General features: G+C 39.2%; 1 protein-coding gene and 1 non-coding gene across 15 annotated transcripts in view; both read left to right on the forward strand.

The window, feature by feature from the left end:
* Positions 1 to 25,045, forward strand: part of MARK3 (microtubule affinity regulating kinase 3) — a 121,712-nt gene that overhangs the window by 42,057 nt on the left and 54,610 nt on the right. For 12 of the 14 annotated variants that reach the window (XM_035719572.2, XM_049113508.1, XM_035719570.2 and 9 more), the window contains one exon: positions 3,035 to 3,088. In XM_035719572.2, the coding sequence (XP_035575465.1) occupies positions 3,035 to 3,088 (54 nt within the window). Of the gene's footprint in view, positions 1 to 3,034; positions 3,089 to 9,957; positions 10,020 to 14,803; positions 14,958 to 25,045 lie in introns of those variants that run through there. The other 2 variants (XM_035719574.2, XM_049113510.1) reach the window with 2 other exon arrangements.
* On the forward strand, positions 2,453 to 2,634 carry LOC112658220 (U2 spliceosomal RNA). Its single transcript, XR_003135611.1, has one exon. It is a non-coding gene; the product is annotated as a U2 spliceosomal RNA (small nuclear RNA).

Consider the following 25,045-nt stretch of genomic DNA (forward strand, 5'->3'; position numbering starts at 1 on the left):
AAGACAGCAGTCCCCAGCTGAGATTTGAACAAGGTCATTGTTTGTATGTTGCAGCCACAGACATTTACTTTTGCTTTATTTACTGTAGTTTCCATTGAGACTCCTGATTTCTTCTCTCCCATTTGAGGTGGGCTGGAGTGGTGGGTCCTTGCACTCCAGGTCAGTTTCACTGAGCGTCAGGCTCTCTAGCTCCTTTGGAGGTCAGTGGATTCATAGGAAGTAATCAAATAACTTAAGCAGATGGAGGCTTTAGACCAAGTGAAGCAGGAGTAGTAGTTTTGTTTTTTTAAGTGTTAATATGAATAAGTGCAACAGTTCTTGAAGTAGGTATGGGGACCCCTCGAGGTCTCTGAGAACCTTTTAGGGGGTTTACAAAGTCAAAACTATTTTTGTAATACTATTAAGACACTACTTTTTCCATTCTCTCTCATAAATGTAAAGTTTTCCAGAGGTTATATGACGTGTGATATCACAACAGGTTGAATATAGGATATGTAAGAATTTCATTAAAATGTTATTTATATTAACATGTAATGGGCTTTTTCCCCCCCCCCCCCCGTTTCTTTATTGTGATAAAATATACATAACATAGGGCCACCTGGGTGGCTCAGCGGTTGGGCGTCTGCCTTGGGCTCAGGGCGTGATCCTGGAGTCCCGGGATCGAATCCCACGTCGGGCTCCCTGCTTGGTACCTGCTTCTCCCTCTGCCTGTGTCTCTGCCTCTCTCTGTCTCTCAGGAATAAATAAATAAAATCTTTTAAAAAAAATTTTTTTAGATTTTTAAAATTTATTTATTCATGAGAGAGAGAGAGAGAGGCAGAGATACAGACACAGGCAGAGGGAGAAGCAGGCTCCACACAGGGAGCCCGACGTGGGACTCGATCCCGGGTCTCCAGGATCAGGCCCTGGGCTGAAGGCGGCGCTAAACTGCTGAGCCACCGGGGCTGCCCTAAATAAATAATATCTTTAAAAAATAAGTAACCTAAAATTCACCATCTTAACTATTTTTAGATGCATGTTTCAGTAGTATTGAATACACTTATAGTAATGTACAACCAGCACCATCTTGCATCTCCAGACTTCTTTTCATCTTGTAAAACTGAAACTCTGTACCCATAAACACTAACTCCCCATTCTTTCCTTCCTCCATTCTACTTTCTGACTCTATGAATGTGAACTCTCTAGGAATCTCATCACATGGAATCATACAATATTTGACCTTCTGTGTCTGGCTTATTCATTTAGTATAGTGCCCTCAAGGTTCATCCATGCGGTAGCATGTGTCAGAATTTCCTCCGTTTTTATAACTGAAAAATATTCTACTGTATGGAAATGCCACATTAGCCTTATCCATTCATTGCTCAGTGGACACTGGGGTTACTTCCACATCTTAGCTATTGTGAATAACGTTGCTATGAACGTGGGTGTACAAATACCTATTTAAGTCCCTGTTTTTAGTTCTTCAGGGTACATATCCAGAAATGGAATTGCTTGATCATATGGTAATACTATTTTTAATTTTTTTGAGGAACTCTATACTGTTTTCCACAGCAGCTGTACCATTTTACATTCCTATCAACGTACACAAGGGTTCCAATTTCCCTACATCTTTACTGCTTGTTTTCTGGGAGGTGTGTGTGTGTGTGTTTTAATAGCATGGATAAAAAGTGGTATCTTGGAGTTTTAATTTTCATTTCCCTAATGATCAGTGATGTTGAGCATCATTTATTTTTTATTTTTTTTGAGCATCATTTTTATGTTCTTATGGCCAGTTGTACAGTTGACCCTTAAACAACATGGTTTGAACGGGGCAAGTTCACTTAGATGTAGATTTTTTTCGATAAATGCAATCCAGTACTCTAATGTATTTTCTCTTATCATTTTTGTAACAATATTTTCTTTTATCTAGCTTACTTTATTGTAAGAACATACAAAATATACAAAATATGTGTTAATAAACTGTATATATTATCGGTAAGGCTTCATGTCAACAGGCTATTAAAGTTTTGGGGGAGTCAAAAGTTATTCATGAATTTTTGACTGGGGAGGGAGGGCATCGCCCTTAACCCCACATTGTTCAGGGGTCCACTAAATGTCGTCTTTGAGGAAATGTCTCTTCAAGGGCTTTGCCCATTTTTGAATTGGGTTTTTTGTTGTTTGGTTGTATGAGTTCTCTGTATTCTGGATATTAATTAATCCCTTCTCATCTATGATTTGCCAGTATTTTCTCTCATTCTCTGGGTTGCCTTTTTACTCTGTTAAAATTGTCCTTTGGGGGATCCCTGGGTGGTTCAGTGGTTTAGCACCTGCCTTCAGCCCAGGGCGTGATTCTGGAGTCCCGAGATCAAGTCCCACATCGGGCTTCCCGCAGGGATCCTGCTTCTCCCTCTGCCTGTATCTCTGTCTCTCACTCTGTGTCTCTCATGAATAAATAAATTTTAAAAATCATTGGATTGTTTCTCAGCCTTTTGGCTAAGATCAAGTGTAGGATCTGTTCTTACCAGGTTAATATCTGATACATCCTCTGAGGACAATATAGTAAAAGGATTTTGGGAGCTAGAAATTGGAATAGGAGCTGTCCACTCCATGAATTGGACCTGGTATTGCAGTACTTCTAGAAATGGTGCAACCACCACCACCCCTGTTCTCAGATTAAATTTTTTAAAAATGTTTTTAAGTATTTCTAAATAGGGAGTAGGAAATTTGCTTCATTGTCCTACATTTTTAGAAGTGTTTTCATTATATAATCAGTTTCTCTCTGTCTCTCATTCTGTATCTATCTGCCTTGTGGGAGATTTTTCGCCCCATGTCTATAAGTAACATAAATCTAAAGTACTATAACAATACCCACATTTGCATGAAGCCCCTGTTTCAATATAAAAATATTTATAATATATAAAATATTATTGTTAACTAGTTTAGTTTTCATTTTTTTTGGAAATGCCCGTGTGTCTGGGCATTTATGGAACCATTACCGACCGATTAGTCTATATTTACCAAATTCTTAAAATCTATAAATATTTTTTTTTTCTAGGTTGCAATAAAAATAATTGACAAAACTCAGTTGAATCCAACAAGTCTACAAAAGGTAAGATTGGCTCAGTATCCGGTATTTTTAAAAATGATTCTCAGTATGAATTGCCATTTAATCGGTCCCTCCAGTACCTCAACTGCTATTTGTATTTATTATGTTTAGTATAATAAGCTTCCTATTCCTCAATGAATGCAACTTAGGTATATATTGTATGAAAAGTTACTGGATTTTTTTTCCTTCAAATGAAAATAATGAATTTTAAATGTTCTTAATAGCACAAATTGAAGGTGTACATTTTAGTTGAATATTCTATTGACTAGAACAGAGTTTTTTAAAGACCGAACATAGTTTTGTGTAATTACTCTTAAGCAGAGTTATACACCTTTCTCATAGCTAATACTGAGGTCTTTAAAGTCAGCACTTTAGCTTTATTAAACTGTCAGTATGTTTAATTAAGGGCTGATGATTAATTCATATGAAAGGAAAATATAAAAATACAAATGATAGTTGAAAACATGTTTGTCATGCACTGTTATATCATCTAATAGAGATCAGAAGTCCTCAATCCTGTTTCATGTTAGAATCACTTGGACCTCTTTGCAATGTCTTAATGACTGGCCCAGAGAGATTTAATTGCTCAGGTTAGCACCTTGGCATAGGTATTTCACTAGTGCATTCGCAAATGATTAATGATCTTTATAATAAAATCCTTCTAGTTCTTTTTTGTCTTGCAAAAATCCTTTTACATACTTTATTTGATTTATAGATTTGGCCTATAGTAGTAGGGGTTTTAGAGACCTTAAACTAGGAGCAGGAGGTCTGAATTAAAGTCCTGGTTCTGCCACTTAATCAAATGTCTAACTTGACCTTGAGGCAGTTACTTAACTTTCTTGACCTCGAGTTTCTGGTCTTTAAAATAGAGATAGTTTCATCTTTTCAGGATGAATGCATTAATAAAATAATGCACTTTAAAAAGAGCTTTGTAAACTTCAAAGCATTTCACATGTGAGATATTGTAAGTGTATTGCCTTATATAAATTCTTAATGTTTTCCTAATGGTTATTTTCCATTTACATCATCCTAATTTTGAAGTCCTGTGTGCGTGTGTGTATGTGTGTGTGAGAGAGAGAGAGAGAGCGAGCGAGCGTGCGCACACAAGTTCACGGTCGGGAGGGAAGGGCTTTATCTTGCATTAAAACTGGTACTTAAGTGGTTTTGTGGACCAGAGTGAGTCATAATGGTACTCAAGGTAGCTCTGAGAATGGATCTAGAAATTCCAGTCCTTTCTTCTGAAGATAAAATTGTATCCATTAAACTTATTTCTTCATATATCTAAGGACTTGGTTATTATTAAGTTGGGGTTACTAAAATTTGGTATTCAGAACTAAAATTAGCATATAAAGAAGCTTACTGAGGATTCTAGTTCAATATCCTAATGATGTTACAAATCTTCCACTATTCGAGCATCCTTGCAGGTAACTGGAATTCTAGCAGTTTTCTAGGAAGAATTTTGTTATAGTATTGGCTTTAGTTGGTTATAATTTTCCCCTCCTTTCTTGCTTTTTTCATTATTTTGGATAAGAGTGTTTTATTGCTGCTATTCTTTTTATTATTTTTTTTCTTTTTATTATTATTATTATTACAAATTACTCTTTGTCACAGAATTATCAGTTTAGTACATGGTAGGTTGTCTGATTAGCCTAATAATGTGATCATATTTTCATCAGCATTAATTTGGGGACATAATCTAATAGATAAGACTTTAAGAAGCCAAATTTGTCCAAGTTAAATAACTTGGTAAGTGTAGTGTTTTAAGTTTATAGGGCATTATTTAATTTTAATATTTTTCTATTAAAGCATAATTTAGAAACAGTGTTATATTAGTTTCAGATGTACAATATAACGATTCAACAGTTGTATACATTATTCAGTGCTCATTATGATAAGTGTACTCTTAATCCCCTTTGTCTGTTTCTTCCATCTCCCACTCACCTCCTCTGACAACCACCAGTTTGTTCTCTGTATTTGAGTCTCTTATTTTGGGATGCCTGGGTGGCTCAGTCGGTTGTTAAGAGTTCAACTCTTGGTATTGGCTTAGGTCATGATCTTAGGTCATGGGATCAAGCCCTGTGGCAGGCTCCATGCGCAGTGCAGGCTCTGTCCCTCTCCCTTCCCCTCTGCCTTTCCCCCACCCCTACCCCGTCTCTGAAAGTGAATAAATAGGGCACCTGGGTGCCTCAGTGGTTGATCATCTGCCTTTGGCTCAGATTGTGATCCTGGGGTCCTAGGATTGAGTCCCTCATTGAGCTCCCCGCAGGAAGCCTGCTTCTCCCTCTGCCTGTGTCTCTGCCTCTCTCTTTCTGTCTTTCATGAATAAATAAATAAAATCTTTTAAAAAAATGAATAAATCAAATCTTTTCTTAATCTCTTTTTTTTTGTTTTTCATTTGGTTCTTAAATTCTGCATATGAATGAAATCGTGTGGTATTTGTCTTTGTCTTCACTTGGTATTATACTTTCTAGATCCATCCATATTGTTGCAAATGGCAATCTTGTTATTTTTTATAGCTGAATAATATTCCTGTGTATGTGTGTGTATACATCCTCTTTATTCATTCATCTGCAAATGGACGCTTGGGTTACTTCCACATCTTAACTATTGCAAATAATATTCCAAGAAACATAGGGGTGCATATATCTCTTCAAATTCGTGTTTTCAGTTTCCTTGGGTAAATATCCAGTGGTGGAATTACTGGATCTTAGGATAATTCTATTTTTAATTTTTTGAAGAACATGCAATTTTCCATGGTTGGCTGCACCAGCTTTCATTTCTATCAGCACTGCAGTAGAGTTCCTTTTTCTCCACATCCTCACCGGCATTTGTTATTGTCCTTTTGATTCCAGCCATTCTGACAGGTGTGAAGTGATATCATATTGTGGTTTTGACTTCCATTTTCCTGATGATGAGTTGTTGAGCATCTTTTTCATGTGTCTGTTGGCCAGCTGTATGTCTTCCTAGAGAAAATGTCTATTCTCTCTGCCCATTTTTAATTGGATTATTTTTATTTTTTGGCAATGGGCTTATTAAATTCTTTATTTTGGATACTTATTTATTTTAAAAGTTTATTTATTCATGAGAGAGAGAGAGGCAGGTACATAGGCAGAGAGAGAAGCAGGCTCCATGCAAGGAGGAGTCTACATGACAGCTTTTCCTTTTGTTCTTTTTAAAATATTTATTTATTTATTTATTTATTTATTTATTTATTTATTTATTTATTTATTTATTTATTTATGAGAGACATTGAGATAGAAAGGAGGGGGCAGAGACACAGGCAGAGGGAGAAGCAGGCTCCAGGCAAAGAGCCTGACGTGGGACTCGATCCTGGGTCTCCAGGATCATGCCCTGGGCTGATGGTGCTAAACCACTGAGCCACCCAGGCATTTCAGAAACAGCTCTCTTTATATTGTGATTGTAAGCCTTGAAGCTTTACACATTTCTCAGTGCTTATCATATTAAACACCAAGTAATATATAGAATTGTGGAATCATTATATGGTACACATCATTCAGGCTTGCACATTTGCAAACTGATGTTATTATCCCAGACAAGTTTCTTCAGTTTTCCTTTTTATTTTTCCAGTCATTGCATTAATAAATGTTAGATTCTAGTAAGAGATACTTTTCTGCATTGTTTTTGTACTTCACTTTGAACCTGCTATTCATTCCTAAGATGTTTTGTTTTAGATCAGCTTATTTTTTTTAAAGGTCAGGCTTTTTAATGTTGTGTATCTATGATGGTTTTGAAAGAAGCAAGGTATAAGAAATATGGGAGTCTTCTTGGTTTTACAAAGCCATTTTTAACTTTGGTTTGGTTATATGCAAGTAGTTTTTTGTTTTTTTTTTTTTTTTTTTTTTTTTTATATGCAAGTAGTTTTGCTGGGTCTTGTTTTAGTCTGTTATTACGAAGCAAGTTGTGACTCATTTAAAAAAAATTTTTTTTTTTAAAGATTTTATCTATTCACTCATGAGAGACAGAGAGAGGCAGAGACATAGGCAGAGGAGAAGCAGGCTCCCTGCAGGGAGCGTGAGGTGGCACTGGATCCTGGAACTGCGGGATTACGCCCTGAGCTGAAGGCAGATATACAACCGCCGAGCCACCAGGCATCCCAGTTATGGCTCATTTAAAAAAATATGTTTACCTATTCAAAAATGCTAGTCTCTATTAAAACATTCCAGTATACTCAGTGTAACCCATCTAAAGTTATTACTGGGGATCCCTGGGTGGCGCAGTGGTTTAGCGCCTGCCTTTGGCCCAGGGCGTGATCCTGGAGACCTGGGATCGAATCCCACGTTGGGTTCCTGGTGCATGGAGCCTGCTTCTCCCTCTGCCTATGTCTCTGCCTCTCTCTCTCTCTCTCTCTCTGTGTGCGTGACTATCATAAATAAATAAAAATTTTTATAAAAAAAATAAAGTTATTACTGTTCTTTTTAGTCTTGGAGTAGACTGTTCACATAGAGAGTATAGAGTGATGATTAGGAACACTGTGAAGCTGGGGTGCATGGATTCAAATCCAAGCTTTATCTAGTCTAGCTGTGTGACAAGTCATTTAACCTCCCCTGGGTTTTAGTTTCCCCACTTATAAAATGGGAATAAAATGGGAAAATTGGTCATAGGGATGTGGTAAGAATTAAATGAGTTAACATTTTTTATTGTAATTTTAAAGTTTTTATTTAAGTTCCGGTTAGTTTTAACATAGAGTAATACTAGTTTTAGGTGTATAGTATAGTGATTCAATTCCATACAACATATATGGAACTTCCATACAACACCTAGTGTTCATCATAATAAGTGCACTCCTTCATCCCCAAAACCTACCCAACCCATCCATCCCCCCACCTACCTCCCTTCTAGTAACCATCACTTTGTTCTCTATAGTTAAGAGTCTTTTTCTTAAAAAAAAAAAAAAAAAAAAAAAAGTCTTTTTCTTGGTTTGCTTTCCTCTCTCTGTCCTTCCCCCCCCCCCCGCTTTTCTTGTTTGTTTCTTAAATTCCACGCATGAGTGAAATCAGATGGTATTTGTCTTTATCTAACTGATTTATTTGGCTTAGCATTTTATTCTCTAGGTCCATCAACGTTGTTGCAGATGGCAGGATTTCATTCTTTTTTTGTGACTGAATAATATTCCAGTGTGTGTGTTTGTGTGTGTGTGAGCGTGTGCATGCACACACACACAACACCACATCTTTATCCATTTGTCAGTTGATGGGCACTTGGGCTCATTTCATAATTTGTCTATTGTAGATACTGCTGATAGAAACATAGAAGTGCATGTATCCCTTTGAATTAGTATTTTTATATTTTGAGCATAAATACCCAGTGGTGCAATTGCTGGATCATGGAGTAGTTCTATTTTTAACTTTTTGACAGACCTCCATACTCTTTTCCACAGTGGTGCAGACCAGTTTGCATTCCCACCAGCAGTGCAAGAGGATTTCCCTTTCTCCACATCCTTGCCAACACTTGTTTCTTTTGTTGATTTTAGCCTTCTGACAGGTGTGAGTTGATATCACATTGTAGTTTTGATTTGCATTTCCCTGATGATAAGTCACGATGAACTTCTTTTCTTGTGTCTGGGGGCCATCTGTATGTCTTCTTTGTAAAAGTGTCTATTCATGTCTTTTGCTCATTTTTAAAGTATTCATCTTTCGGGTGTTGAGTTGTATCAGTTCTTTATATATTTTGGATACTAACCCTGTAAATACATCATTTACAAGTATCTTCTCCCATTTTGTAAGTTGTCTTCTAGTTCTGTTGATCATTTCCGTTGCTATACAGAAGCTTTTTATTTTGATGTAGTCCAAATAGTTTTTTATTTTGTTTCCCTTGCCGCAGGAGACATATCTATAAAGAAATTACTATGTAGGGATGCCTGGGTGGCTTGGTGATTGAGCATCTGCCTTCGGCTCAGGGTGTGGTGTGGTCCCAGGGACCGGGTCCCTGCATTGGACTCTGCAGGGAGCCCCGCTTCTCCTTCTTTCTGCCTCTCTCTCTCTGTGTGTCTCTCATAAATAAATAAACAAAATCTTTAAAAATAAATAAAGTCCTCAGAGCATAGTGTCTGACACAGGATAAGGATTGAATGAATGCTTACTGTTATCGTGTGTCCTACTAAATATTAGGCTTTTGTTTGCTTGGTTTTGAAGGGTGATGGGTGTTTTTGCTTAAAATTTTCCCCTTACAGAGGGACACCTGGTGGCTCAGCAGTTAAGCGTCTGCCTTCCAGCTCAGGGCATGATCCTGGAGTCCCAGGATCCAGTCCCATATCAGGCTCCCTGCATGGAGCCTGCTTCTCCCTCTGCCTAAATTAAAGAAAAAATTCCCCTTACAGAAAATAAGTGAAGCTTAAGAATTGAGTGATAGGTCTGGCTCAGTTTCTTTTGTAGAACTTAATTGCAATGGACTATTTATGGTAGTGGCAAATATTTGAGCATTTAGTATATGCTGAGCATTTTTCTGTTTGACTTGTATGAACTCATTGTATTAGTTTGCTCAAGCTGCTACAACAAAATGTCATAGGTTGTGTGGCATAAACAACAGTCCTTTTTTCTTTTTCTTTTAAAGATTTGATTTATTTATTCATGAGAGACACAGAAAGAGAGAGAGGCAGAGACACAGGCAGAGGGCGAAGCAGTCTCCATGCAGGGAGCCCGACGTGGGACTTGATCCCGGGTCTCCAGGATCATGCCCTGGGCTGAAGCCAGTGCTAAACTGCTGAGCCACCAGGGCTGCCCAACAACAGAACTTTATTTCACACAGTTCTAGATGCTGGGAAACTCAAAAATCAGGGTGCTTTCCTGGTCGGGTCCTGGTAAGAGTGCTTCCTCTGGCTTGTAGGAGGCTGCTATCTTGCTGTGTTTTCACAGGGCAAAGAGAAAGAGAAAGCACCTTCTCTGATGTCTCCACTTGGAAGGGCACTAATCCCATTGTGAGTACCTACCCTACAACCTCATCTAAACGTAGTTAACTCCTAAATGCTAAATCTCCAGATCCTATCACATGGTAGATTAGGGTTTCAACATCTTGGGGGAGACAGATCAGTCCATAGCATTCATTCACTCTTAACTTTGTGAGGTAATTTCTATTATTCAAGAATGAAAGGCCAAGTTGAATTAAAAAAACCTGCCCATGTCTGGGTGGTTGAGTCAGTTGAGCACCTGCCTTCAGCTCAAGTCATGATCCTTGGGGTTCTGGAAGGAGTCATACGTCGGGCTCCCCACTCAGCGTGGAGTTTGTTTCCTCCTCTGCCTCTCTCCCTGCACATGCTCGCTCCCTCTCTCTCTCTCACTCTCACATAAATAAATAAAATCTATTTAAATAAAACACACACACCAACAAACCTGCCCCAGATCCCTTAATTTACAAATAATGAGTATTTGGGCAGTCCTTCCATGGCAGGTGTAGTCCGCTTTAAGTCACGCCTTTGAACTCTAAATGAGAATGTGTTTGCTACAGTTCACATAATGGAGCACTTCAGTAAGCAGTATCCTAGGATCACCACTGAATGTTCCTTACATTGGGATTCATTATTATTAGATACTAGAGCCTATGCCTCCCATGTTCTTCTATATAGAAGTGTTGGGCTTTTTCACATTAGCTAGTCTAATAGGTATGTTTTCATCTTATGTTCTGTTAATTTTCCAGTGAGGAACTGACTCTGAGAAGTAGATATAGTTCACTTCTCTAGCTAGTTAGGGGGTGGGGGAGTAAAACTTGTAAATCCTGCTCTGACTCCAGAATATAGCTCTTTTCACTTCACTGTTTCACCTACTGTAATGAATTAAATTTCACCAAATCAGGATTTATGAAAACTTGGACTGGAACTAACCTGAGATTTTCCTTTGTAGTTGCTATAAAGAAGTTAGCAGTTTTAGGGTGCCTGAGTGGCTGACTTGGTTAAGTATCTGCGTTTGGCTCAGGTTGTGATCCTGGGGTCCTGGGATTGAGCCCCACATTGCTGCCTGCTCATTGGGGAGCCTGCTTCTCCCTCTCCCTCTGCCTGCAGCTCCCCCTGCTTGTGCTCTCTCTCTCTCTCTCTCATATAAATAAAATCTTTTAAAAAAAAGTTGGTAGTTTAAAGTACTTAAGAAAAGTAGGCCTTCCTTATCCTCCACCTCTCCTAAATGTTATGTAAGTCATGTTTTTATGCAGGTTTATTTATTTATTCACTCATTCATTCAACAAACACTTATTACTAATACCTGCTATATGCCAGACACTGTTCTAAGCAGTGTGGAGACAACATTGAACCAAGTTAAGTTTCTGCTTTAATGGAATTGACATCCCAGTAGGAGAGCAGCAGCAAACATATATATATAATGTCATGTCAGTGCTATGAATTAAATAAAGCAAGATGTATTAACTCTATTTTCATTTTCTTGATGTTCTGGCATCTTGAACTGTGCTGACCTAGGAGACTGCCCCTCCCAAGGCAGCTAATTCCTAGAAATAGCAGACTACTCCCCTGTGAGTACTGTTAATATGCAGATGAATTAGTCCAGAGCTCATACTCAGAACCACCTCCTTTATTTGGCTATTAAACTCCAGGAGGCAATATTCTTCTGCTCTAATCATCCCAGGGCCAGATGCCAGACAACTAGAGACTGTATTTATACCCCAGAGCCTACTGAAATGGTTCTGTTACCCTGCCTGGCCTTGCCTTTCCCCGTGGAAACCAAGATAGAGACTCTTTCCCATGCCTTGCTCCTTCTGCCTCCTGACTGACCCTGGGGCTTGCCCATGTGGCCCTACATGGCACTGTGTACCACCTTCTCTTATAAACTGTTAGTAACAGATATCTTTTCAGTGCCAGTCCTGATGCCTTGGCTCACCATACCTAAATAATAGTAAGACTTACATTTTAAAACATAAACTGAAGAGATAATATTTGAAGGAACATGTAGATTTCAAATGAAAACTAGAGGTGGCCTCTTACTAATATCCTAGGGTCCTGGGATCAAGCGCCGCATCAGGCTCCCTGCAGGGCTCCTGCTTCTCCTTCTGCCTATGTCTCTGTGTCTCTCATGAATAAATAAATAAAATCTTTAAAAAAAAAGAAAGAAAATCTGTGTCCTCCTAAACCAAGCTCTTTGAAGTCTCTGATGAGTCAGATAAGTACAGTGGACTCTGAGTGAACCCATGTGATTTACAGCAAAATTTTACCTAGGGCTTGAAGGATCTAAATATTTTTTTACCAGGGACACCTGGGAAGCTCAGTCGGTTAAGGGTCCGACTCTCAATCTCAGCTCAGGGTTGTGAGTTCAAGCCCCACGTTGGCCTTCAGACTGGGTGTGGAGCCTACTTATAATAATAGATTATAAGTAATTATAATAATTATTATTATACATTTTTTTACCGAGTTTAAAAAAGATTGAAAGACCTCTGCAGTTTTATCATGGTGTTGGCAGGGGGCCTGCGCACAGCCCAGGGGACACTGCAGCAGCAGGCTGGGGAGAGCTGGGCAAGGACAGGGCGTGCAAAGCCCTGAGCTGCATGCAGGAAGATGCATCAGAGCTTCCATTGGGCCCTGTGGGAGAACTTGCTACCTAGTGCTTTTAAGGAACAGTCATCTGTGTGCAATAAACTTTTCAGTGATTCCCTGCCCTTCCCCTGGGTTGTTCTGAGATTTTATTATGTTAGAAATACTCATCCTTTGGGCACCTGGGTGGCTAAGTGGTTGAGCATCTGCCTTTGACTAGATAGTAATCCTGAGGTCCGGGGATCAAGTCCTACATGAGGCTCCCTGTAGGGACCCTGCTTCTTCCTCTGCCTAGGTCTCTGCCTCTCTATGTCTGTCATGAATAAATAAATAAAATTATAAAACAAAAAAAGAAATGTCCAGTCTTCTCAGTGGCAGAAACTTAATTATCACCATACTCTGCCATGATCAATTTATTTATTTTTTTAAAGATTTATTTATTTGTTCATGATAGACCTATGTCTATCATAGGAGAGAGAGAGAGAGGCAGAGACACAGGCAGAGGGTGAAGCAGGCTTCATTCCGGGAGCCCAATGTGGGACTCGATCCCAGGACTCCAGGATCATGCCCTGGGCCAAAGGCAGGCGCTGAACCACTGAGCCACCCAGGGATCCCCCTGCCATGATCAATTTAAACGGTTTTTTTTTTTTTTTTTTTCAACTGGAGCCACTTCATTAAAAGTAATAAATTTATAGCATGTAATGAAATTATTAGAGTATGTATTTATGACAGCTGGTTAGTTAGGGAGTTCTAAATACATGTGTAGGGACAGAGGCACACTTCTTATATCATCTTGTAGTGTTGCATGACTCTAGTTAATAGATATTTTCCGTTTAGTTTGCACTTAGCATCTGTCTTCTAGAAATGTTTACAACACTGTTCTCTATTCTGCCATATGGAGCTGTAGAGGTTAAATCTACTACCTCAAATATAGCCAGCCTTTTTGAGTCCTCTTGGTCCCTTCTCCAGAGTCAATACTCAGCCTTTTGGGCCAGCCACAGGAGTTGCCCTCGACACAAGCCTAGTTTATTTATTTATTCATTTATTTATTTATTTATTTATTTTTAAAGCTTTTATTTATTTATTAGAAACAGAGAAAGAGAAGCAGAGACACAGGCAGAGGGAGAAGCAGGCTCCATGCAGGGAGCCCGACATGGGACTCGATCCCGGGACTCCAGGATCACACCCTGGGCTGAAGGCAGGCACTAAACCACTAAGCCACCAGGGCTACCCACAAGCCTAGTTTATTCGATAACTGCAACTGATTTTTTTTCCTTACCTGAATTTGATTCATGCTAAAGATAATTTAATTGGCTTTCTGCCACAATTCCAGTCTATTGAGGTATTTTTGAATAGCAAGTCTTTTGTATTAAACTGTCACTTCTAATTTGGTGCTGCATAAACTGGATATATATCTATAAATTGGATATTCATCCAATTAAAATATCTGACAAGGCCCTTCAGTGGAGACCTCATCCTTCAGTTGATCCTGCTGATCTAGTAGCAAAACATCTTTTAAGTAAGATTCAAGCACTGTTCTTCAGTCTAGACTTTTACTAAGAGAGAGGGAAATCCCGTATTTTAAAAAATTTAGTCAAAAATAATGAAGAAAAAAAAGAATGAATGTTAAGTTAAAGTATATGCAAAATATACAGTAGATTGCCAAAGGATTAAGGATTGTTGAGTATAGATTCCTTGTGTAAGGCTGTTTATGGGGAAACCTGCTTACACCCACTCAGCCTGTTTTCTTTTTAAACCTGGTGTTTGTATTGGAGCCACTGCTAATGTTCAGAGCTCTGTAACAGTAGTGGCCTTTGCATCCCAGGGAATGTTCATTGTGGGACAGATCAGTGAACTGTGTAATTTGAAGGCAGAGAGAGAACCAGTTCATGCTTTCATGTGGTCTAGAATGTAGTTACTTTTACTGCCACCACCACTGGGTTATTTGGGTCACCTTTGCTTCAGCCTCCTTAAACCAGTCATTTTCAACCCTTGCTGTGCAGTGGAATCATCTGTGGAGTTTAAAAGAAAAAAGCCCATATTCAGAACCTTCAGAACACACCCACCCTCCTTCAGAACACACCCACCCTCCCCAATTCTGGCTTGATTGGCCTGGGGTGAAGAGGAAGGTCCTAAAGTACACAGCCCAAGTGAGAATGGCTTCTAGACTTTCTTTGGTTCCCCTGTAAGTTCTTTTTTTTTTTTTAAAGATTTATTTATTTATTTATTTATAGGAGACACACAGAGAGAGGCAGAGACCTAGGCAGAGGGAGAATCAGGCTCCCTGCAGGGAGCCCGATGTGGAACTTGATGATCCCTGGACCTGGGATCACGCCCTGAGCCAAAGGCAGACGCTCAATCACTGAGCCACCCAGGCATCCCACCCCTGTAAGTTCTTAATTTCTCTTATCTTCCACAAACAAGGTCCCCTATTTTAAAAATGACACACACACACACACACACACACCCCTCCCCGGGCCCTGGTCTAAGTCTTAGACACTGCTGTCAACTGCCTCTTCCTCCTTCTCTCCCATCTCTTTTCCTGGGAGTGCCTCCATATCTAATGTCTGGACTTCCTTCCTTCCTTTTTCCCATCAGGTAGTCGAAAGTCATTTTGGGAATCTCCTTCATTGGACAACTCTGTTCACCTCTTCCCTTCGGGTCGACTTGTAACAAGCTAGCAGTTCAGGCTATTAAACATCAGTAGTTACCAAGGTCCTGTTATTTACAACACAGCGTCTGCATCTGCATCAGTGTAATGAATCTGGTTAACTCAAACAGGATATGGCAAATGAAGTCTAAAACCCTGGGTGGCGCAGCGGTTTGGCGCCTGCCTTTGGCCCAGGGCGCGATCCTGGAGACCCGGGATCGAATCCCACATCAGGCTCCCGGTGCATGGAGCCTGCTTCTCCCTCTGCCTATGTCTCTGCCTCTCTCTCTCTCTGTGACTATCATAAATAAATAAAAATTAAAAAAAAAAAAAAAAAAGATTTAAAACCCTTCTTGGGGGATCCCTGGGTGGCGCAGCGGTTTGCCGCCTGCCTTTGGCCCGGGGCACGATCCTGGAGACCCGGGATCGAATCCCATGTCGGGCTCCCTGCATGGAGCCTGCTTCTCCCTCTGCCTGTGTCTCTGCCTCTCTGTCTCTCTCTGTGTGACTACCATGAATAAATAAATAAAATCTTAAAAACAAAAACAAAAACCTTCTTGGAACACCTGGGTGACTCAGTGGTTGAGCATCTGCCTTTGGCTCAGGTCGTGATCCTGGAGTCCTGGGACCAAGTTCCACGTTGGGTTCCCCATGGGGAGCCTACTTCTTCCTCTGCCTGTGTCTCTTGCCTCTCTCTCTATATCTCTCATGAATAAATAAATAAAATCTTTAAAAATAAATAAAACTTTCTTGATTATACATATCCAAAAATTAAGAATAGAAATGTATGTATATTTCTTTATTTTTAGATTTCCAAAGCTGTAGTAGAAATGCAAAAAAATAAAGCTTCAGTGTTGCCACGGCTTTATGGGGAACTTTTCAATTTATTGCCAGACCTATTTTTGCTTCAGCAGGAAATAATGCAGCTTGATATTTAAAGTAGATTGTGGGGGATACCTGTGTGGCTCAGCGGTTTAGCGTCTGCCTTTGGCCCAAGGCATGGTCTTGGGGTCCCGGGATCAAGTCCTGCGTCAGGCTCCCTGCATGGAGCCTGCTTCTCCCTCTGCCTGTGTCTCTGTCTCTCTCTCTCTCTGTCTCTCTCTCTCTCTCTCTCTGTATCTCTCATGAATAAATAAATAAAATCTTAAAAAAAATAGATTGTGAATTAAGAATATATAATTTATTTTTATAAATTATAGCAGTACCTATACCAATTATAATTGTACTCATGAAAAAAAAATAATTGTACTCATGATTCATTATGCTGTTTTAGAAAAGTCCCTAAAGAATCAAATATTTTAAATAGGTTAGGCCTAGAACATGACATGGAGGAGAGGACCCTTTTACAGAAAATCAAAAATTGGAGGCAAGGTAGGCCTTTGGGAGAGAATCATACCAACAGCAGTAGCAACAAGAATCCCAACCCTATATGGAGTGTTTGTTGTATACCAGCTACTATTTCAAGCTTTCCACTTACTAGGCTTCTTTAACTGTATTGATACCAGAGTCCTAGGAAGGTCACATCACCTAGACTCAGTCATTGAGTGCTAGAGCCGGGCTAGGCCCAGGTATTATGCTCCAGAGCTCAAATTCTTAATGAATGTGCATAGCACCTACATCATGCATTGCATGTTAGTCACATCGCCCTGTGACATAGCTTTTTTTTATCTATATTTTACAGATGAGCAGACTGAAGTTTTCTTACATTTTTTACCATGTTCAGTCATCCACTGAGGAAGCGATTACACTAGTGTGTTAGAACCTAAAGCCCTAACTTCAAATAGTCTTTTTCCACTGTGTCCCCTTGGAAGGAATCAGGCCCAGCCCCTTCCAAATGGGAAGAATAGCAAAAGAGCATACTGAAAATCACCTTGCATATGGCGAATATCCAGTAAAATCCTTAATTAAGTACCAAATTTATTTTAACACTGAATTCATATCTTCTCATATTACCCTGATTCCAGGAACTTTTGGCCCCCAGAACCTAGGGTTTTTGGGACTAGGAGAATCTCTTTGTCTTGGAAATATTTAATTGTAAAAGTCCACATTGCTGCTGATCTTATTTTAAATTTTTCAAAACTGCTTAATTTTATTAATCAGCTAAATCTAAGCAATTATTTAAAATTCAGTTTTAGGGATCCCTGGGTGGCGCAGCGGTTTGGCGCCTGCCTTTGGCCCAGGGTGCGATCCTGGAGACCCGGGATCGAATCCCACGTCAGGCTCCCGGTGCATGGAGCCTGCTTCTCTCTCTGCCTGTGTCTCTGCCTCTCTCTCTCTCTCTGTGTGTGACTATCATAAATAAAAAAAAAAAAAAAAAAAAAAAAAAAATTCAGTTTTAATGTTTACAGTGTAAATATTCTAGGAAATGAACACACATTGACTTCAAGAAATGAATCATTAGCAATACCTATAAATCACTCATAATGTGGCCCTCTCTAACTTGATTCCCTTTCGTCCTTTCCCACTTACCAGGTAACCACCAAGGAGAATTTTGTGGGCTTTTTTTTTTTTTATTGTCTTTATGATTTTACCATATATGGATTCCCTGATCAAAAGAGTGTAAAGGTTTAATATTTTTAATTTTATCTTTTCTAAAAATTATTGCAAAGGTTTTAAATACTATATAAATGTAACCATATTATATATATCCTTCTCCCATTTGCTTTCTTTTGCCCAAATTGTGTTCCATGTTGACATACTTAGCTCTGATTCACTTTCTCTACTATGCTCATTTTCATTTTTTTTTAAAAGATTTTATTTATTTGAGAGAGAGAGATAGCAATAGAGACCATGAGCAGGGAAGAGAGGGGAAAAAAGCAGGCTTCCCGCCGAGCCAGGGCGTCTATACTGAACCACCTGAGCCACCCAGGCACCCTTCATTTTCATGATTATGTAGTATCTATTACATGAATATACCTTGATTTATATATGCATTCTCCATATCAGAGACCTTCAGATTGCTTATAGCTATTTGTATTGCATTCTTGTTGTGAATTGTCCTCTGTGTGTCCTGGTGCACTTGTACAAGAGTTTCTTAATGATATATATCCAGGGGATCCCTGGGTGGCTCAGTGGTTTGGCACCTGCCTTTGACCCAGGGCGCGATCCTGGAGCCCCGGGATCGAGTCCCTCGTGGGGCTCCCGGCATGGAGCCTGCTTCTCCCTCTGCCTGTGTCTCTGCCTCTCTCTCTCTCTCTCTCTGTGTCTAAAACGAATGAATGAATGAATGAATGAGTTCTTTAAAAAATATGATCTATATCCAGTAGTAGAATTACTGATTCACAGGGTCCATTTCTTGGAGCCAGCCAAATTGTTTCCAAAGCAATAGTGTAGTTTCTATTCCCTCCAGTAGCATATAGGAGAAAGTTCAAGTAATGTCACATTCTCATCAAAATTTAAATTTGTATGATTTTTTTTAATTCTTGTCAATCTGGTGGATATAAAAATAATGTTTCCTTGTTATTTTTTATTTATATTTCCCTGATTACTGAGGAAATATTACATCTTTTCATATTTTTGTTGGTTTTTGTTTCTTCTTTGAAGTGCTGCTTCGAGTCTTTTGTTCAGTTTTAAGAAATTCTGACACACATGGGGCCATAAAGATACTGATCTTTGTTGTCTTAAAGTTTTTATAATCTCTAATCTCATGATCTGACCCTGAGATCATGACCTGAACCAAAATCCAGTCAACTGCTCAACTGACTGAGCCACCCAGGCACCCATACATTTTATTTTTAATAGTAGAATGACACATAATAAATAGAAACCCAAAATACATGGCAGGTAAAAATCTGAACTAAATTGGGATGCCTAGGTGGCTCAGCGGTTGAGCGTCTGCCTTTGGCTCAGGGTGTAATCCCAGTTCAGGGATTGAATCCCGAGGAGCCTGCTTCTAGAGGGAGAACTCTGTCTTTCTGCCTCTCTTTCTGTGTCTCTCATAAATAAAAAAATAAAATCTTTTTTAAAAATCTGAACTAAATTAACAAATATGAGGGACAAAGGAGACTTGACCTCTCTAGGCCACACGATGCATTAAATATGGGGGAAAAGATACAGAACTTAACATGCTAATAAGCCTATGTTACAACTTTGTGCAATTTTTTAAACATACCTCTTTCTAAGGATGTATTATAGCCAGGATTTAATATAGTAACTATTCAAATTTATGATGATTACAAGATAAATGATTTTTTTTCATGTTTGAACGATACATACACAACGCTAAGCAGTGGTTCTGCTAATATGGTTAGTAAGTCTAACAAATCACTCCACGCTACATTTTCTTCCTTTTTTTTTTTCTTTTTAAAAAAATGTTTATTTTAAGTAGTTAAGTACCCAACATGAGGCTTGAACTCATGGCCTGGAGATCGAGTCGTTTGCTCCACCAATTGAGCCAGTTAGGCGTCCCCTTAGACTACATTTCCTAAATGAAGAGCAGTAAAGATAGAAACCAATAAAAGTAGAAACAAGAAATACACGTAGAACTTAAAACACACAGAATTCATAGGCAAATATTAAAATGCAAACCAAAATTGCAATATATCTAGACATTAACACTAACAAACTATGTATCAGAACCTGTAAGGTACTACTTTTGGTGCTCAAGAAATTTGTAGCCTCAAACACAGTTTGTTTGTTTTTTTTATAATTTTTATTTATTTATGATAGTCCCACACAGAGAGAGAGAGAGGCAGAGACATAGGCAGAGGGAGAAGCAGGCTCCATGCACCAGGAGCCCGACGTGGGATTCGATCCCGGGTCTCCAGGATTGCGCCCTGGGCCAAAGGCAGGCGCCAAACCGCTGCGCCACCCAGGGATCCCTCAAACACAGTTTTAAACAAGAAAGAATGACAGTGAATACATTAAATATTAAACTAAGAGAAGAAATTAAATCTTAGGAAGTAATAATAATGTAAAGAACTAGTAAAGGCAGGAATTAATGAATTTGAAAAGCAGTAGAAAAAATAAATCTAAAGCTTTAGTTTTTGTTATTTTTGAGGGAGGACGAGAACGAGGCAATAAAAAAGATAAAACACTTTCCCAGGGGAAAGGGAGAGAAAATACAAAGTATGGGATGAGGGGCGTGGAAAAGACCAGATAGAGAAGAATTAAAAGTATTACAAGGGAACCTTTTGTGCAATTAAAGTAGAACCAACCTAAAAAATCGGTAGGGTTTTAGGAAAACATAAGTTACCAAAATGAACTCTAGGGAAGAATCTATATGCACCACAGTAACCATAGAAGAAACTGAGAAAGTGGTAAAAGGCCAGATGCCCACCTCAAATTGCCATACCCAGAATTTCTTGTTTGACTTCTTTCAAACCTTCAATGAATAGGTAGTACCACCTCTGTTTACCTGTTTCAGAACTTGAGAAAGAACGGAAATTCCGAATTCTTTTCTCAAATTCAGAAACATTGGTATCAAAATGTGTTGGAAGCGGGGAAGAAAACTATATAGTTCAGTCTCACATCTATTCAAAAAACAGGAATTAAAAGTATTAGCTATAGGACTTAGAATTAAACAGTAGCACATTTATCTTTGCTCTCTCTCCCCACTCACTAAATAGTGGTAAAGGAATTAAGGAAATGTCAGGGACACCTGGGTTGCTCAGTTGGTTGAGCGTCTTACTCTTGGTTTTGATTTTTAGGTCATGATCTCAGGGTTGTGAGATCGAACCTGTGTTGGGCTCCAGATGGGTATAGAGCCTGCTTGAGATTCTCCCCCTTTGCCCCTCCCTACCTCCCTCCCCACCCCACCCCCCCTCTCTCTCGGAAATTAAATAAATAACTAAAATAAAAGGGACGTGTCAGGATAGAAGACTAGAGGACAAAGACTTCAACCTAGTTTTGCCAGATGGAATGTGGGTGTGTGTATGTAAAGTTTAATAGATGTAGCAAACGAGAGTGAGCTGAAACTAAGCCCCTAAGAGCAGGAGATAAAAGGGCGGAGGTAGGTAGGCTGGTCACAGAAAGAATTATGCTGAGTCATGCCACAGGATTCAGAAAGCCTAGAAATAAGTTCTCCTAGCTCCTTTTGTAGGTGGAGTTACAAGTAGAACTTGAAACAAGGATTGGCTGAAAATGTGTACAGAGCCCCATGCCACCTCCCAGCTAGGCAGCTGCCCCTTCTCTGCCCCAGTAGAAACGGGGCAGTTTGTTTTCTGAAGAGGTTCAATCAAAGTGCATCTAGACTTGGGGACCCCATACCTCAAACAGGGGTCCACTGAGTGGTGAGACATTCCACCTCCTTTTTTCGCTCACCTCCCAAAAATTTGTTAGCCTCTTATATGTTCCCTGAAAAGGAAATAAGAGATTTCTTCCCTGGAATAACTGACTTAAAATACAGATACAAACAGTTGGGTGTCTTCCACTGAAGCTCCCCTATCTCTGCCCAGTCATCTTGTGGTCTCACATACATAACAAAGAGTTTTGGTAACTCTCTGAAATCTGGAAATATGGAAGAATAGCCAGGAATCTCCAAATATTTGAGAATAACCAGAGACTAAAACAGGAATTAAAAAAAGAAAAACTGGAAGAGGAAACTAGAGTACTTAAAAAAAAAAAAAAAAAAAAAAAAAGGAAAAGGAAAATTACAGTTTTGTTTCCAAAGTTTTAAAAAAGAAGACAGTAGCACAACATCATTATATTCTGAAGGATGAACATGATCCATTGAGAAGAGGGTAATTTGGGGATCCCTGGGTGGCGCAGCGGTTTGGTGCCTGCCTTTGGCCCAGGGTGCAATCCTGGAGACCCGGGATCGAGTCCCACATTGGGCTCCCAGTGCATGGAGCCTGCTTCTCCCTCTGCCTGTGTCTCTGTCTCTGTCTCTCTCTCTCTCTATCATAAATTAATTAATTAATTAATTAAAAAAAAAACCTTTAAAAAAAAAGAGAAGAGGGTAATTTATGGTATTGGGAAGAAAGTCAGTAAAAGGGTTGGAAAATAAAGTCCAGGAAATCTCTCAGAAAATAACATACAAATTCAAAGACTTGAGAATTAAGGAGGATACAATATAAAATTGAAATGTATCTATCTAGGAGGTGTAGTTTGTAATAAAGCAGAGTGGTAAAAAGAACTGAGGTTAGGAAGGGCAATTCTCAAGGAATAACAAAAGGTAGTTTCCCAGACCTGTGGAACCTGAATTTCCAGATTGAGAGGTTTGGTACCCAGTACAAACATGACAAAAATCCACAATATATCTGGACTGAACACTAATGTACCACAGATACTCAATCTCTGGTACATTAAAATTTAAATATATCAAGATTAAGGAGAAGGAAGAGGAAAATTAACTCAAAGCAGATTAAGATCTTAAATGGAAGACCTAAAGCTCCTAGAAGAAAATGTAGGGGGAAAATCTCTTTGATGTTGGCCTTGGCAGTGATTTTTTGAGTATGACACCAAAAGCATAGGAAACAAAAGCAAAAATCAACAAATGGAAGCTCAGAAAACTTAATGCACAGCAAAAGAAACAGTCAACAAAATGAAAAGACAACCCACAAAATGGGAAACAATACTTGCAAACCATTTATCTAATAAAAGATTAATATCCAAAATAGATAAGGAGCTCCTACAATTCAATAGCAAAACAGGGGATCCCTGGGTGGCGCAGCGGTTTGGCTCCTGCCTTTGGCCCAGGGCGCGATCCTGGAGTCCCGAGATTGAGTCCCACGTCGGGCTCCTGGCATGGAGCCTGCTTCTCCTTCCTCCTGTGTCTCTGCCTCTCTCTCTCTCTCTCTATCATAAATAAACAAACAAACAAACAAATAAATAATCTTTAAAAAAATAGCAAAACAAAAATAATCTATTTAAGATGGGCAAATACCTAAATAGACATTCTCCCAAAGAAGACCTACAAATAGCCAATACTTCCATTAAAAAGTGTTCAACATTACTCATCATCAAGAAAATGCAAATAAAAACCACAGTGAGATACTTATCACCTTATACCTATTAGAATGACTGTTATAAAAAAGTGATCAATGCTGGCGAGGATGAAAAATGACAGACCCTTGTGTGAATGGTAGAAATGTAAATTTTACAGCCGCTTATGGAAAACAGTATGGAGGGTCCTCAATTAACAGTAGAGCTGCCATGTGATCTAGCAGTTTCACTTCTGGGTATATATCCATAGGAAGTGAAATCACCATCTGAAAGAGATATCTGACCTCCATTGTTCACTGCAGGATTATTCACAAGACATTGTGAACACCTAAGTGTCCATAGGCATGGATAAAGAAGATGTGAGATTACTTATGTACATGCAGGAATATATAGTATTCCATAATATTCCATAAATTTTTCTTTAAGAATTTTATTTAGGGACACCTGGGTTGCTCAGTGGTTCAGCATCTGCCTTTGGCTCAGGCAGGGAGCTTGCTTCTTTCTCTGTCTCTCTCTCTGTATCTCTCATGAATAAATAAATAAAATCTTAAAAAATAAATAAAGATTTTATTTACTCGTGAGAGAGACATGGGTAAATTTCAAGGGCATTACTAAATTAAATGAATCAGAGGGAAAAAGACAAATATGTTTGATCTCACTTGTATGTAAATCTTAAAATTCCAAACTCCTAGAAGCAGAATAGACAGTGGTTGCCAGAGGTGGGAGGTGAAGGAAATGGGGAGATGTGGATCCATAGGGTACAAATTTCCAATTACAAGATAGATAGGTGCCAGGGATCTCAGGTACAGCACAATGACTATGGTTAATACTGTATTGTATACTCAAAAGTTGCTGTGAGAGTAGATCTTAGGGGATCCCTGGGTGGCTCAGCAGTTTAGCCCCTGCCTTCAGCCCAGGACTGGAGGCTGGAGTCCCAGGATTGAGTCCCACATTAGGCTCCCTGCATGGAGCCTGCTTCTCCCTCTGCCTGTGTCTCTGCCTCTCTCTGTGTGTCTCTCATAAATAAATAAATAAATGTTAAAAAAAAAAAAAGAGAGAGAGAGAGAGTAGATCTTAAATCTTACCACCACCATAACAACAAAATGATAATTATGTAAGGGAAAGATTTGTTAACCAACATCATTGTGGTAAAGATTCACAAAATATATGTGTTTCAAATCATTACATTATGTACACTTTATTTTTTTTAAAGATTTTATTTAGTCATAGAGACACACACACACACACACACACACACACACACACACACAGACAGGCAGAGGGAGAAGCAGGCTCCATGCAGAGAGCCTGACGTGGGACTCGATCCAGGGTCTCCAGGATCACGCCCTGGGCTGCAGGCGGCACTAAACTGCTGCGCCACCGGGGCTGCCCACATTATGTACACTTTAAATGTACATGTCATTAAAGCTGGGGGGCGCAGATTTTTCTGAGAGAAAAGAATCTAATCTAGAATTCTTTACCCAATAAGCTGTCAATCACATGTGAAAATAGAATCAAATACTCTGGGGCATGCAGAGTCTCACAGTTAACCATGTCCTTACCCTTCTTTAGGAGAAATGGTGGAATATACTTCACTACCACAAGAGAGAATACCAAGAAAGAGAAAAACATAGGGTTCAGAATAAGAAGTCCAATAGAGTAGGCCTTGAGAACAGGACAAAAGCCTCCAAAGTATGAATATCTAGAAGGAAAAAAATTACTTAACTCTTTGAAAGGACTTGAAAGGAGATTTATAGTTCTGTCAGAGTTTAAGGATGGATTAGTAAAGTGAGGAATATGTAGAAAACTTAAGTGAACAGAATTACTGAGGCAGCATTAGCTCCAAGGAAACCAAAAATCAATAAATAAGGATAGAAATGCATTCCTAGTGTGGCTGTAAATAATATTTATACATGGGAATGCAAATACATTGGTGCAGCCA

This window comes from Canis lupus, chromosome 8, assembly GCF_003254725.2.
Source record: "Canis lupus dingo isolate Sandy chromosome 8, ASM325472v2, whole genome shotgun sequence".
Lineage (NCBI taxonomy): Eukaryota > Metazoa > Chordata > Mammalia > Carnivora > Canidae > Canis > Canis lupus.